Here is a 14,533-nt window from a genome sequence, read left to right on the forward strand (position 1 = left end):
ATCACTGTCACAATGCCTCCTATGACATCATCAGTCGGACAAAAATTGAAATAAACAAACATTGCTCCCTTTTATAATAGATACCGTGATAATAAATACTTATAACAGCGATACATTTGGTCATTATAATCGTGATAAGAATACAATTTTAAATTTGAATAGTTTCATCTCTATCTGAGACAATCTAAAAGAACAGTGTTTTAGATCATTAGACTCAGAAACATGGATGAACATTGTTGAGCCAAAAGCTAAAAGACTCACAGACAAACACTGACACACTTGTGCTATAAAGCATCAGCTACAGACCTTGGTGGACACAAACTTGACAGACACCTCGAATGGGACCACGGTCTCTATGGTAACAGTCTCATCCTGCAAGAGAAAAGGGAGGAGTCAATCAGAGGAGGTAGTGCTCAGCGTCAGCACTGACTCTAGATCAGTGCTTCTTCAAATACAGGTTGGGACAGCAAGGCTTTTCCTGCATAGAGGAATTGTTGGCACCCCAAAGGCGTCTTCGCCCCCCAGAGAGAGGTTTTAGCGTTGTACATTAAAAAGTTACACTAAATTGTAAGGGACATTACTTTATTCTTTGATTATGGGGTGCAATAAAAGAGAAAAAATCCTGGAAATGACTGATACACTGTAGGACAAGCTGCATATTAAAGGAAGGGTTTGCGATTTTTAACCCACTTTGTATATCATTATAATCTCAGTAATATAAGCAGATGGACAGTGCTGACCTTCTCTATATGTTTTCCACACAGAGAAATATCCTCCATTTGTCTGCCTGCAGAAACACCAGCTGGTCTGAGTCATTAACTCATTGAGTGCCAGCCACTTTTGGAAAACGGATGCTCCCAGTGCCAGCCCTTTCAGAGCGTTTTCAGTGATAACTCAAGCCCCACAGAATATTGTGTGATATTACTATGTAAACACCGAACACGCCCAAAGAACGATGAGACTCTCTTGTATCATCAGCAAAAAAAGTTTATTGATATCATTTTCCGTTCTTTAGTTATCAGCCGGAGAAGATAGGTTGATTTCACCAAAAACAGACGTTTCAAACTAGAAGCTGAGATAATGAGCCTTTTGTGAAATGAAGCATTTCAAGCACATCACTGACTCTGAAGCTAATATTTTCTGATGTAGTGACACCTCAAAAATAATTTCCTTCAATAAAAGAGCGAAAACAAAGGAATTTTGATGGCAAAATAATATTTTTTAGCTGCAACCAGCAGCGCTGGCCCCTGCGTGGTCTTGATTTACTGCTGGTGGGCATCAGATATTCTAGCTTGTGTTTGCCAATCTGTCTGTCCATCGAGCCTGCTGTCTGGGTCGGTGTTGTATGGTGCCCTGCGTGCCCCACCCCCCTCAACTGCACACTCCTCCTCCGTGGGAGTGTCTCTGGTGGCTCTCTGCTCTGAATTTTCCACTGCACGTTTCAAAGTGCGCTGCACCCAGCCTATTTTCACAGCACTCCGCCGTTTTTGTCGCCGGCTCCCAGCGCTTCCAGCTGAGAATAATTTATCTTTTCAGAAAGACGCTCGTGTCGGGTGCTCCTTTTCTGGCAACTAATCATGTGGAGGGGCTATCGCAACAGACAGAAAGGCTCAATTGTGGGAGCAGATTGGCACAGCTAACGTTACAGCATGCATCGGTTTCCGTGTGCCCAGTGCCCACGGCTTCTTCTGTTTTTTTCCTCGCCTTTCTCTAATCTGGAGAGCACTGTCGCCACCTAATGGGTCCGTAAAATAGCTTTTACACATTCAACATCCCCCATATTTTTACAGGAGATGCATCAGGCTTTGATCCACGTCCCACCGTCAAAAAACGCAATTGACGTCTTTAGACGTCATTGGCACTCTACGTTACTATTTGAATTGACGTCTTTAGACGTCATTGGCACTCAATGAGTTAAGGCTCGATGCGATTCTCCGCGGATGTGCGCACACAGAAAGAATGAAAAGAAACGCCGAACGCATCATTCTGATACAGAAGTGCTGGAATAAAGTGCAGAGCGCTCAGTGCAGGAGAAACATGAAGAGAAGGTCAAGGCTGCCCATCTGCATATATGACTGACCTTGTAATGATACAAAGCAGCAAAGCTTTCCTGCAACTCAAAATCAAGCATTTTTACTGCATCATTTTAGATCATAGTAAAGTTAAAGTCCCACATTTGTACTGTACCGCTGAAATAGCTTCCTTTCTCAAACTCGGGGTGCTTGAAAACACATTGCTCCATTAAGTTCAGTCTGTACGTCGTGGCCCCATCATGCTTAGTGGCACCCCCATAGGCTGGTTTAGCAAGCCTGGTTCTCCGGGTGAAAATACACCTGGTGTTAGTGCTGCTTTACCTGGCTGCTGCTTTACCTGGCTGCTGCTTTACCTGGCTGCTGCTTTACCTGGCTGCTGCTTTACCTGGCTGCTGCTTTACCTGGCTGCTGCTTTACCTGGCTGCTGCTTTACCTGGCTGCTGCTTTACCTGGCTGCTGCTTTACCTGGCTGCTGCTTTACCTGGCTGCTGCTTTACCTTACTGCTGCTTTACCTTACTGCTGCTTTACCTGGCTGCTGCTTTACCTTGTGACACTTGCAGCTGATGGGTTGTCCTTCCACAGTGGTGTCGATGCTGTAGGCCACGTGGAACAGGAAGACCCTTGGCCCAGTCGTTACACACCTCACGTACACACACCTCTCCACCTGGAGACAAATGCACATACTGGATTACTATTGTTTTTGCCATTTGGGGAGCTGAACATGTAGGCAGGTAGGTGGGTGACTGACCACTGACCTAAAAAAGGATGGACAGAGCTGTCCCATTGATTTTGGGCTCCCGTTTGGAGTTCAAACATTGGACCGTCGCCATCTTGATTTTTCGTCAGCAGAGTGGGAGGGAATGGGTTGAGTCCGTCTGCACCTCCTCACGTGAGATGGGAGTTTCCCAGAGCCCCAGAGCCGCAGCTCCGCCTGGTATTGGTCCGTGATCGGCAAGCTGCGCGATCACTGGACAGGTGATCTGTCAATCACCCCCTTTCCTATCGTCTATTTTACTCCAAACGGGCGAGTTATAAAAAAAATGACGCCCCTACAGTTGTTATGAAAAGGTGAAATTAACTATATAGACCAAAACCATGTTAACTCATTGAGTGCCAGCCACTTTTGGAAAACGGATGCTCCCAGTGCCAGCCCTTTCAGAGCGTTTTCAGTGATTTCTCAAGACCCACAGAATATTGTGTGATATTACTATGTAAACACCGAACACGCCCAAAGAACGATGAGACTATCTTGTATCATCAGCAAAAAAAAGTTTATTGATATCATTTTCCGTTCTTTAGTTATCAGCAGGAGAAGATAGGTTGGTTTCAGCAAAAACAGACGTTTCAAACTAGAAGCTGAGATAATGAGCCTTTTGTGAAATGAAGCATTTCAAGCACATCACTGACCCTGAACCTAATATTTTCTGATGTAGTGACACCTCAAAAATAATTTCCTTCAATAAAACAGATGGCAAAATAATATTTTTTAGCTGCAACCAGCAGCGCTGGCCCCTGCGTGCGCAGACCCTACACCTTCTTGCTGGTCTTGATTTACTGCTGGTGGGCATCAGATATTCCAGCTTGTGTTTGCCAATCTGTCCATCGAGCCTGCTGTCTGGGTCGGTGTTGTATGGTGCCCTGCGTGCCCCACCCCCCTCAACTGCAAACCCCTCCTCCGTGGGAGTGTCTCTGGTGGCTCTCTGCTCTGAATTTTCCGCTGCACGTTTCAAAGTGCGCTGGCTGCATCCAGCCTATTTTCACAGCGTTCCGCCGTTTTTGTCGCCGGCTCCCAGCGCTTCCAGCTGAGAATAATTTATCTTTTCAGAAAGACACTGGTGTCGGCTGTCGGGTGCTCCTTTTCTGGCAACTAATCATGTGGAGGGGCTATCGCAACAGACAGAAAGGCTCAATTGTGGGAGCAGATTGGCTGATGTTCACAGGCACAGCTAACGTTACAGCATGCATCGGTTTCCGTTTCCCCATGGCTTCTTCTCTGTTTTTTTCCTCACCTTTCTCTAATCTGGAGAGCACTGTCGCCACCTAATGGGTCCGTAAAATAGCTTATACACCTTCAACATCCCCCATATTTTTTCAGGAGATGCATCAGGCTTTGATCCACGTCCCACCGTCAAAAAACGCAATTGACGACTTTAGTCGTCATTGGCACTCTACGTTACTATTTGAATTGACGACTTTAGTCGTCATTGGCACTCAATGAGTTAAGGGCCAGGCATTTTAACATGGGGGTGAACGGTCAGGAACGACGGGACTTCTGAGCCCTGCCTCAAGTGGCCATGCGAGGAATTACAGTTTTCAGGGTTACTTCCTGGTCCTCGTGGGAAAACCTTGCTCACTGTGGGCGATAGGTTCAAATGCATAGCGTAGTTAAAGGTGACACAGCAAAGCGCAGCAGGCTGAGAGAGGTGAATACAGCAGGATCAGATAATAAGGATATGATGCACTGCGTGGCAGGAAGTCAGCTATTTACAGGACGTTAATCCATGCATTACACATGGCCCTATTTCCTCTGTTCCAGGCCGTTGCTCTGTGCGTTATACACAGCCCTATGTGTGTGTGTGTGTGTGTGTGTGTGTGTGTGTGTGTGTGTGTGTGTGCGTGTGCGTGTGCGTGTGTGTGTGTGTACCTTCTGGCCTGGGTGGAGGTCTCCCACAGGGATGTCAGGCAGCAGGGCAGGGTCTGTGTCGTCACACACTGTGGAGCCGCTGAGCGTCACCTGGGTGCTCTGGCTCAGGTTGGCATCCTGGCCTGGAGACACCAATCAAAACAACGCATACACACAATCGGTGCTTTGGGACCGCAGGAACCTTTTCATAGTGCTAGGATACAATAGACCCTTCTCACGGGGGACATTTTGTGTCGAAAAGGCAGGGTAAACACAGGTGCAAGCAAAACACTAATGAGGGTTTCCAACTTCCACGATTGGAATTTGGAAACCCTCATTAGTGTTTTATGCTTTGCTGTCAAGCTACTACAATAGCAGCGTTTAGCATGCTAACCACCGGCCTCACTTCAGCATTCCTATGGTTCCTATTGGCGGGGCGACTGCAAACAGAAAAAAGCCCTTGGAGGTATGTAGTTCTCTGGAAACCTCCCCACTGGGCAGTTCCTCTCAGGGAGTCCGCAGAACTGTTTAAGGCCGTTTCACACCGGTGCGGATCTCCGTGTGAATAATTGACACGGACATTCGCAAAAAGATGTTTTAATTAGTTGTAATTGAAGCTTGCACACCGCGGCCGAACATTCATGCGGCATTTTATTTTTCCGAATGGACATTGACGTCTGCACGGAAACACCTGCGGAAAATACGTTTGACCAATGAAATCCTTTGTTTACAGCTGATGTCATACCTCCACTACTCTTGCCAAACCCCCCGGCTAATCAATTTGGTTTCTCAACATCCAATTTTATTTTATATGACAACCACCATGACGATCAACACCGAAATCAACGACAATAGATCTTCAATTCGCCCAGCAGCTGGGATCCACTGAAGATGGTAATGTAGCTGTTGTGTAACAAATTGCTACTTGCTAACGTTGTAAACCACTGTTGTAAATGGATGGAGCTAATGTTAGCCACTTGTATCCAAGTGCTAACTATCAGTTTAGCATAAAATTTGGGGTCCGCTGCTACTGCTTCCATTTTCTCTTCTCATTGTTTTTTCAACTGATGGAAATTTCCCTGCCTCCAGTTTCTTTTCATGGCTTGTCTCGCTGCTGTGTCTGTCTGTCTGTCTGTCTGACGTTAGCCGACTAGTAGCTAGCTTGCGCTTGCGGGTAGGTGGTGCTGTCCTACTAGACGGGAGCCCAGGAGGGACACTAACTACTGGTTACACTGAACACTGTTTTTCCGCTGCGGAAAATGAACGTGGGACTGCGAATAATTCGCACCGGACCTGTGTGTATAGGTTGCAATGCGGAAGATTCGCACGGAATTTCGTACCGCATTCCGCCTCCGCACCGCATCTGTGTGAAACGGCCTTTAGTCTGAAAGCACCTAATGCTACCATGAAGACCAATCAACACAAAACATACACACGATGTTACCATGGAGTTTGGCAAGACAAAAACAGGTTCTCCTTACCATGACGGTACAGAAGATGTTCTCCCGATTTTAGTGGGGATGCAATATTTCCACTAAATATAGTCCCACATATATAAATGATGTGATTTTTGCTGGAGTCTGTAACAAACAAGCATGTTACCTTACGACTGGACAATATGATTTGTAGGCCGGGGCATCTCTGAAGCACCACACTTTTACCTTCATTAAATTCCAGCTGCTCCTGCCATTGGATATTGCACTTGGCCAAATCCAACATGGATTGGATTAATTGTGTCCTTTCTGCTGTACTGCAGCTCGTTCTGTATACCGTACCTGGTTTGAGGCCGGCCGTCAGTTTAACATCTCTGGCCACGCCCTCCTCCTGTGATTGGACGGTGAGGGTGATGCAGTACATCTCGTTGGTGAGCGCAGGAGGCTGGTGGCTCAGCTCCACACAGATCTTTGGGACTCTGGAGATGATCCTAACAAGACAGGAACAAAGACAACCAGCTCACCACATTTCTGTGGCAAACAGAGCAGTGCACGTAGCAACTGATAATGTAATACCTGCAGGGTAATGTGAAGGGGAAAAACACATTGTAAGTGTAAGATGTTGGAAAATCTCCCTTGAAATGGGCCAGTAGTTAAGAGGTGGGACACAGATTTTTTTTTTTACCCATTCATGTAATAAGGACTTATAATGGTAATAGCTCAAAAGGCACGTGACGTAAATTGTCGCGCAAGTAAAGTTCTGCATTCATTTTCTCCGTAGACATTTAGATAAATCCTTATATAACGAGTTTTAAGGCTCAAACCAAGCCAACCCGTGACCTACTGAATCGTGAGTGACCATAAAACATTCGGTTTAAGCGAGAACAAAAAATAACAACGGGAAAATAAATGTAACGTAGAATTTCACTGGCGGGGGAGGGGGGGGGGGGGGGGGAGATGGCACAGAGCACTGTGAGTTTTGAGGTGAAGATGAAAGTATAAACGGGACAGTGCTACAGTGTCAGATGGAAGGCGTGCAGCAATCACCACTCACCTGGTTAAAGTTATGGTGTTCTTCAAAACTGTGGAAAAGGAGTCTTAAATCCATGCTTCTGATGAGCGACCAATCAATATAATCCAGCAGGTCAAAAGTATTTCTCTAAAGTTGCCATCATACAAAAAACGGAGAAACGCGGGCCATAACTTTGCACCGACGACGGACAGACAAGTGGTCAAGTATAATTCATTACACTATATCTCGCAGACGGTCATTTAATAAACAAAACAACGTTCCGTTTCTTACCGTTCCTGAGATATCGCATTACCCAGCATGAAAATGACGTTCCTGAGGTCACCTTGAAATTTGACCACCAAAATCAAATCAGTTCATCCTTGAGTCCAAGTGGATGTTTGAGCCAAATTTGAAGCAATTCCATCGAGGCGTCCTGTGACGGACAACCCGAAAATATAATGCCTTCAGCCACGGCTATCGCCAGGTGGAGGCATAAAAACGTTTGCCCTTTTTTTCCGTGACAAAGACGAGACAATGATGAGCTAAAAATAGATCCTGATCATAAAAACTATGACGTATTGTATGTGTATTTTTCATTGACGAGACGAACGTTAACAGAAAGTAAACACAAAGCACATGGCTACTGGCTGTCATCGGCACAGGCTTTTGCTGCTGGACTGCAGCCAGGGCAGCTTTGTATGGAGTTTGGACCAATGGACCTTCGCCAACAATGGCTTTGTATTTCTCGGTCCAATGGGACATTTGACTACTATGGGTTTCGGAAAAATACATGAATGGACGCACCACGCTAACTGTCTGCTAACTGTAGCCTGAGCCGGGCACATGGCTAATGGCTGGGTTACGTTAATGTGTTATCTGCTAACCTCAGTTCACTAACACTTCAAAGCAGTTGTGAGTGAAACATGGAAAGTAATGAACGTAAGGCACGTCCAAGTCAACATGTTTGTCAGACAAGTGAAAGGCTTTATCAGGTCACACATCACGTGTTGCTGCTGTGACGTTCCTGCAAGTTGATTTATGTATTTATTGATATATGTGGACCACTGACTTATATGTCAGGCTAGTATGTGCTGAGAGGTGCTGACCTGCAGCAGGCTTATCCCACTCGCCGACGGGCGCATCTTCTGATTGTACCATACATTTAATTCATCCGAGACTGAGTCAAGTCTGATTATTCACTCCCGAGACCGATACCGTACGGCGCGCACAGTCCCAGTCTTGGCCCCGCCCCCTGGCTGTGTGGGCTCTGTGTGTGTGTGTGTGTGTGTGGGCTCTGTGTGTGTGTGTGTGTGTGTGTGTGTGTGTGAGTGTGTTTACATGGTGCTGTGCTGTATGTTGATGCAGTCCCAGTCTTGGGCCCGCCCCCTGGCTGTGTGGGCTCTGGGTCGGGCAGAGCGGCTGGCCTGCAGTGCCTCGTGGCCTGAGGCTGCGTCTCCTCCTGCTCCTCTCCAGGTCACAAACACACAGCGCCCCCTGCTGTCACTGCCCAGCATCACCTCCACACCTGTCATCTACACACGCACACGCACAAGTACAGAGCACAATGAATGCCAAGCTTAAGAATGTTTGTTTTGCCTCCTGACTGTATATTGGTCTGTATGTGGGCCTGCTCTACCTCGATCTTCTTGCCCACGTCTTCGGTCTTGGCCACAAAGCTGAAGTTGTAGCATCTGGTTGCCCCCGGCGACAGGCACATGCTCTCCTGGCCCGACGACTCCACCACACACCACTGGTTGTACTCCTACACACACACACACACACACACACACACACACACACACACACACACACACACACACGGCCAGACATTTAGGAGAAACACACATTTTCAAACGGAGCCAGGTGTTGCTGACACAGCAGAATTGCTAAGCATGAAGAAATGTTCAACCAAACAGACACTACAGGTTTTTTACGCTCCATTTCTGATGAGTTTGCACTTTGCACATGTTTGGATTTTTTTTTATTTTTTTTTATTAATAAGCAGGGACTGTAAGTGCTCCTGTATTTGTTTGGCTATTAGACTGTGTGTGTGTGTGTGTGTGTGTGTGTGCGTGCGTGCGTGCGTATGTGTGTGTATATGTGTGTGTGTGTGTGTGTGTGTGTGTATATGTGTGTGTGTGTGTGTGTGTGTGTGTGTGTGTGTGTGTGTGTGTGTGTGTGTGTGTGTGTGTGTGTGTGTGTGTGTGTGTGTGTGTGTGTGTGCGCGTGCACCTGGTTACTGAGGCTGACGGCCAGCTTGTTGAACCTGACAGGATGCGGGCAGTCGGCTCGGAGGAAAACCTGGAGCTGGATGGGCTGGTCCACGTGGAAACTGGGAGAGTGGAACCTGGCTTTACACTGGACTGGAGTCAGAGGGAGGGGAGAGTTTACTTCAAGGAAAATCGTCATATAGTCTCAACAGTTCGATAACATCAAATTGCGATGTTCAATGTCTTCTTTAATAAATGTCACTCATTAAATGCTTGCAGGCTCGCCCCCTAACTCAATTTACTCAATTTCCCCCCGAGGATCAATAACGTTATTCTGATTCTGAAATTTTAATTTTCAATGAGTTCAGAGAAAATGTCCACTTTCAGCAGACGAGTCACGCGTGTGGAAACAGCTTCTAGTGTGAAACTCTGCACAGACTGAATCATTCTGCACAGTGAAGATCAAACATCTAACTGAAGGAACAAGAAGAAAAACACATTTCTGGTCTTTAACTCATTCACCGCCAAAGACGTCTTTGACGTGTTATCAGAAATAGCCCTCCCCGCCAATGACGTGTTTGACGTGTTTTTGTTTTTATTAGTACAGCGTGTAGTTCAAACACTTCCCCAGCCTGTGACATGTTTTCAGGTCCCTAACCTCAAAGTCAAGCCGACAGCACGTTATCAAACACATACCGCAGCTGTTGTTTGAAATTAGCAGGAGCAAAAACAGAGAACAGAGAAACACGCTTCCTTGTTGCAGAGGAGAAACGCCATTGAAATGCCCCTCGGCGCACTGCAGAGCTGATCGGCTTGCTGCAGGGCAGCGGACATCGAAACCGCGGTAGTCAAACCCGTGACCAACATGATCGATCCTGGTCCCTGGACCCCGTTCCTATGTGCCAGCCCGAAAGAGACGAGACGGAGTCACAACTGTGTGAGGAGGAGAACAGCAGCCTCGCCACAGAAATGGCTTTCACACAGAGCCAAGCAGCAGAGCAGCACGGCCACTTTCCTGTCGAGAGCGAGGAAGACTGGATTCCAATGCGACAGGACCCGGATGATCTCGCGGGAAGGAGAGTGTGTGTGTGTGTGTGTGTGTGTGTGTGTGTGTGTGCGTGTGTGTGTGTGTGTGTGTGTGAGAGAGACTACACTGATCTCTGCATTCTATTCTATGATCACACTCACACTGAGTAAACTGTATTGTTGAATGTAAAAAAGGCACATCATGTATATATATATATATATATATTATTATTTTTTTTTCATTTGTGTCATAACGAATAATATTTACATGTCTGATGTCAATACAGTTCAAAATAAAAGAATTGAGAGCGAGTTCTGCCTGAGATTGTGTGATTTAGAAAAATGCCATTTTCTGCAATTTATCTTCTCCGAGAGACCTTTTTGGTGAAAACAGGGTGTATATAAATGGCTATAAGTAGAGTACAGAACATGCTAAAAGCTCACTTTTTTTTCCTGGTGAACCCAGAGACATACATCTTCATTTTGAGGTATTGCAAATCACTTTGGTGCTAATAGATAATTTACTGTGGGTCTTGAAAGATGACCAACAATTATGAAAATCTTTGGCCTGTGCTAAATATTGGCAGTCCTAAACTGGCCATGAATGAGTTAACTTAAATCATTTTTTTTTATCATTAAAACCGGTTATCGTTTCATCCCTCGTGTGTGTGTGTGTGTGTCAGGTCATGTCCATAAGCTGGTTGTGAGAGGCCTTCAGATGGCTGGTCTCCCAAATAGAAGGCCCAAGCAGTTAGCGAGATATTGTTCAATATCTACTATTATCGGCAGCCGCTCAATATGGAGGAGGCGCTGCTTTTTGTACCCATGAAGTGGATACTGACCGTTATCTTGCATTACAGTATAACTGTATATATCAACCTGCCATGTTATCAGCCTGTGTGTTTCTTATGTGTATGCATTATTGTGTTTGCCGTCTGGGCACTCATGTAACTGACTGACTCACAGGATTTGACTGCACTATTACTGTTTATGTCCTTTGCATACTTGTATTTATGTGGACATAAATACATATTCCAAATGTGTGTGTGTGTGTGTGTGTGTGTGTCTGTGTGTGTGTGTGTGTGTGTGTGTGTGTGTGTGTGTGTGTGTGTGTGTGTGTGTGTGTGTGTGTGTGTGTGAGCGTGCGCGTGTGATAACTCACTGATTCACCACTGAATCTATGGTGAACTCGTTGGATCCAGCTAGAGCCATGCGGTCGCTCCACAGCGAGCCAGCTGCACTGCAGGAGCCAGGGTCGCACTCGGGCTCGGCGTCTGGAGCTTCATTCTGAGGGAATGAAGAAAAAGGCGTTTAAAATGTTGCTACAGAAGTTAATCACATCTAAACACTTTAAAAACCCGACATAAAATAATGTTTTCTGCAATTATCTTTGAATGTATTTGAATGATTTGCGTAAAAAGTGACAGCCCTATAGTGCATGAGAATTTAACTGTCAATAGCAAACAGGTAGTGTAAATTCTCACTTAAAAAACATGTCCAATCTTAATGAAAATAAATGAAAAAGCGTTCTCGTCGTTACAGATGTGTAATTTGGTGTATGTAGCGTGCTGGGCCGGGTGGAGTCATCTACTTACCATGAGGACTTTGATGAGGTTCTTCTCAATCCTTGACTTTTGCTCCTCCTGCAAGGTAGAAGCTAGTGGACGACAAGAAGACTACGTCACAACCTTTAACACTCCTACATTACATTACAGCATCTCCTGTGTGTGTGTGTGTGTGTGTGTGTGTGTGTGTGTGTGTGTGTGTTCACTAGAGATGCGCATGCTGCAGTTATAACCGCGCTGACCGTGGATATCCATGGATCATAAAAATAAACATTCTGATTAATAGCGGATGGGATGCGGGCGGGTGAAATGATATATCATTAATGAGGAACATTAATATTAATTACGTTACCTAGTCTATTAACGTATTTTAAGCTGCATTTTTCGTCAGGCACATGTTAGTCACCTATTGTTAGATGGCAAGGACCCCCAAGGACTCAAAGCAGTACTAAACAAATAGCCACGCGATGGGACGCCTTATTTTTTAACTCCTTATATGGTCAATGATGTCACCAGAACAAGGAGTCTCCACTGAAGACACGTTGGAAGAGAAGACGCGCTCGTATTATTTTCCCATTACAGGTCAATCCAGTCTTGATCTAAACTTAAAGCTATAGCATCAGTTAGCCTAGTATGCTACATGGGCAAGTGATGGACTGGATTATAATACAGCATGGAAGCTTATTTGGAGTTAACTGCAGTGATCGCACCGACGGCAGCACAAACAGTTAAGTTAATCTGCCCAAATCGCTCCTTTATAGCGTTGTGAAATGTCGGGTGCAGATCTAAAAATAGTACAAAATAATTTGCGTGGATTTATGGCGGGCGGATGCTTCATTAGGGTGGCATAAAAGCTCATCCTCGCATCTCTAATGTTCACACAAATATGCAGGTTTTTTCTTGTATTGTAAAACCTTAGTTGGTCGCCTAAACATGGCATGTTTTAGTCTAGAATAGGCAAAAGAGAAAATATTTATTTTCTGAATTATTTTGTGTTGAGTTTTTTTCTTGGGTGACTCTCAATGATAATAAAAAAAAATCTCCCCAATTATACTTGGTCAATTCCCCCTGCTGTCCCGGTCGTTGCTCCACCCCCCTCTGCCGATCTGGAGAGAGCTGTAGACTAGCACCATGCTTCCTCTGCTACATCACCAGCCTCTTCTTTTCACCTGACAGTGAGGAGTTTCACAGGCAGGACATAGCTCGAGGGAGGATCACGCTATTCCCCCCAGTTCCCCTCTCCCTGAACAGGCGTCCCCACCGACCAGAGGAGGCGCTAGTGCAGCGACCAGGACACATACCCTTAATCTGGCTTCCCACCCGCAAACACAGCCAATTGTGCCTGTATGGACGCCCGACCAAGCCGGAGGTAACACGGGGGCTCGAACCTGCGACCCTCGTATTGGTAGGCAGGGAATCTACTGCTGCACCACCCGGACGCACCTCTCAATAAGATGCTGGCTTCCCAATTGGCCCTCAGTCATGTGAGTGCGGTGCAGAGGAACAGACAGCAGACCATGTCATTCTGGAATGCCCGATGTATCGGGCTCCCAACAGGATGCATGGCCTGCTGTCTGTGGATGACGATACGGTGACATGGCTGCTAGAGGTGTGCCCAGAAATATAGCCCGGGTGAACCCCCCCCCAGGCCGGGGTGGTAAAAGGATAGCCCCTCGGCCCCGTACCTGGGGGAGTGGAGAGAAATCACCTAACCCAAACGACAGAGTCATGAAAACTTTGAGAACCCCTCATTTAGATAAAAGGGATAGTTCAGATTTTTGGAACCCTAGCCCTATTTGCTACTTACCAATGATGATATTGATCGGTAGATTACTTTCTCAGCACAATCCATGCTGCTCCTCAAACCAGCTCCAGAGAGTTAGCCACAAACAAATAGAAGGTCAACGGGGTCACGCTCCTGTCTGTGCAAGCTGACTGAGGCTCACTGAAATGTCCTCCACAGTGCACACACAGTACATTTCAGCAAAACTCCATTCACCTTGTATTGGTTTATAGCTAACTATCTGGAGCTATTATGACTATCTGAGGCCATTTACACATGGCATTAACATGCGTTTTCTGCCATCAGATTGCAATCAGATTGTATTTTATCACTTCAGCCTGATTCCATTTACACCTGGCACTAACATGCGTTTTGGGTGAACAGATTGCAATCCGATTGCTCTCCAGCTCGAACGTCATCACGCGCGCGCCCCCTGAACGTGTGCATGCATGTTTCATACATGCACAGGGAAATAGAGGTTATTGTTAAGCTCAAATGCACAGTGAACGTCCCCTTCACCTGGACAAAACGATGGCCGATCACGCAGCACTGCATCTATTTCTTTATCTGTTTATTAACAATGACACTGGGTCCGAGACACACACACACATACATACGTTTTCCGTGCATGTCATTAGCTGTAACCACCTGTGTTGCGTTCAGGTAACATCCTAAATTACAATGTTATACAATTGAGAGCATAATTTCTCTTTTATATGAAAGGAAAATGAGGGGGAAAGGGTTCGAACCCTTTCTCCCTCATTTTCCTTTCATTTTCCACTCCTTTTCCAAAGGAGAAGTGTTGATATAAAAGAGAAATTATGCTCTCAATTGTATAACATTGTAA

General features: G+C 45.8%; 1 protein-coding gene across 1 annotated transcript in view; it reads right to left on the reverse strand.

The window, feature by feature from the left end:
* LOC310771375 (trafficking protein particle complex subunit 11-like) overlaps positions 1–14,533 on the reverse strand; it is a gene marked incomplete at its 5' end in the record, with an annotated part of 48,884 nt that overhangs the window by 9,483 nt on the left and 24,868 nt on the right. Inside the window, 9 exons of the mRNA XM_083664000.1 lie at positions 307–372; positions 2,579–2,698; positions 4,679–4,800; positions 6,433–6,581; positions 8,441–8,634; positions 8,739–8,864; positions 9,335–9,460; positions 11,512–11,625; positions 11,934–11,995. Coding sequence (XP_083520126.1) covers positions 307–372; positions 2,579–2,698; positions 4,679–4,800; positions 6,433–6,581; positions 8,441–8,634; positions 8,739–8,864; positions 9,335–9,460; positions 11,512–11,625; positions 11,934–11,995 — 1,079 coding nt within the window. The remainder of the gene's footprint in view (positions 1–306; positions 373–2,578; positions 2,699–4,678; positions 4,801–6,432; positions 6,582–8,440; positions 8,635–8,738; positions 8,865–9,334; positions 9,461–11,511; positions 11,626–11,933; positions 11,996–14,533) is intronic.

The sequence above is a fragment of the Poromitra crassiceps genome (assembly GCF_964638095.1).
Source record: "Poromitra crassiceps genome assembly, contig: HAP1_SCAFFOLD_572, whole genome shotgun sequence".
NCBI classification, from domain to species: domain Eukaryota; kingdom Metazoa; phylum Chordata; class Actinopteri; order Beryciformes; family Melamphaidae; genus Poromitra; species Poromitra crassiceps.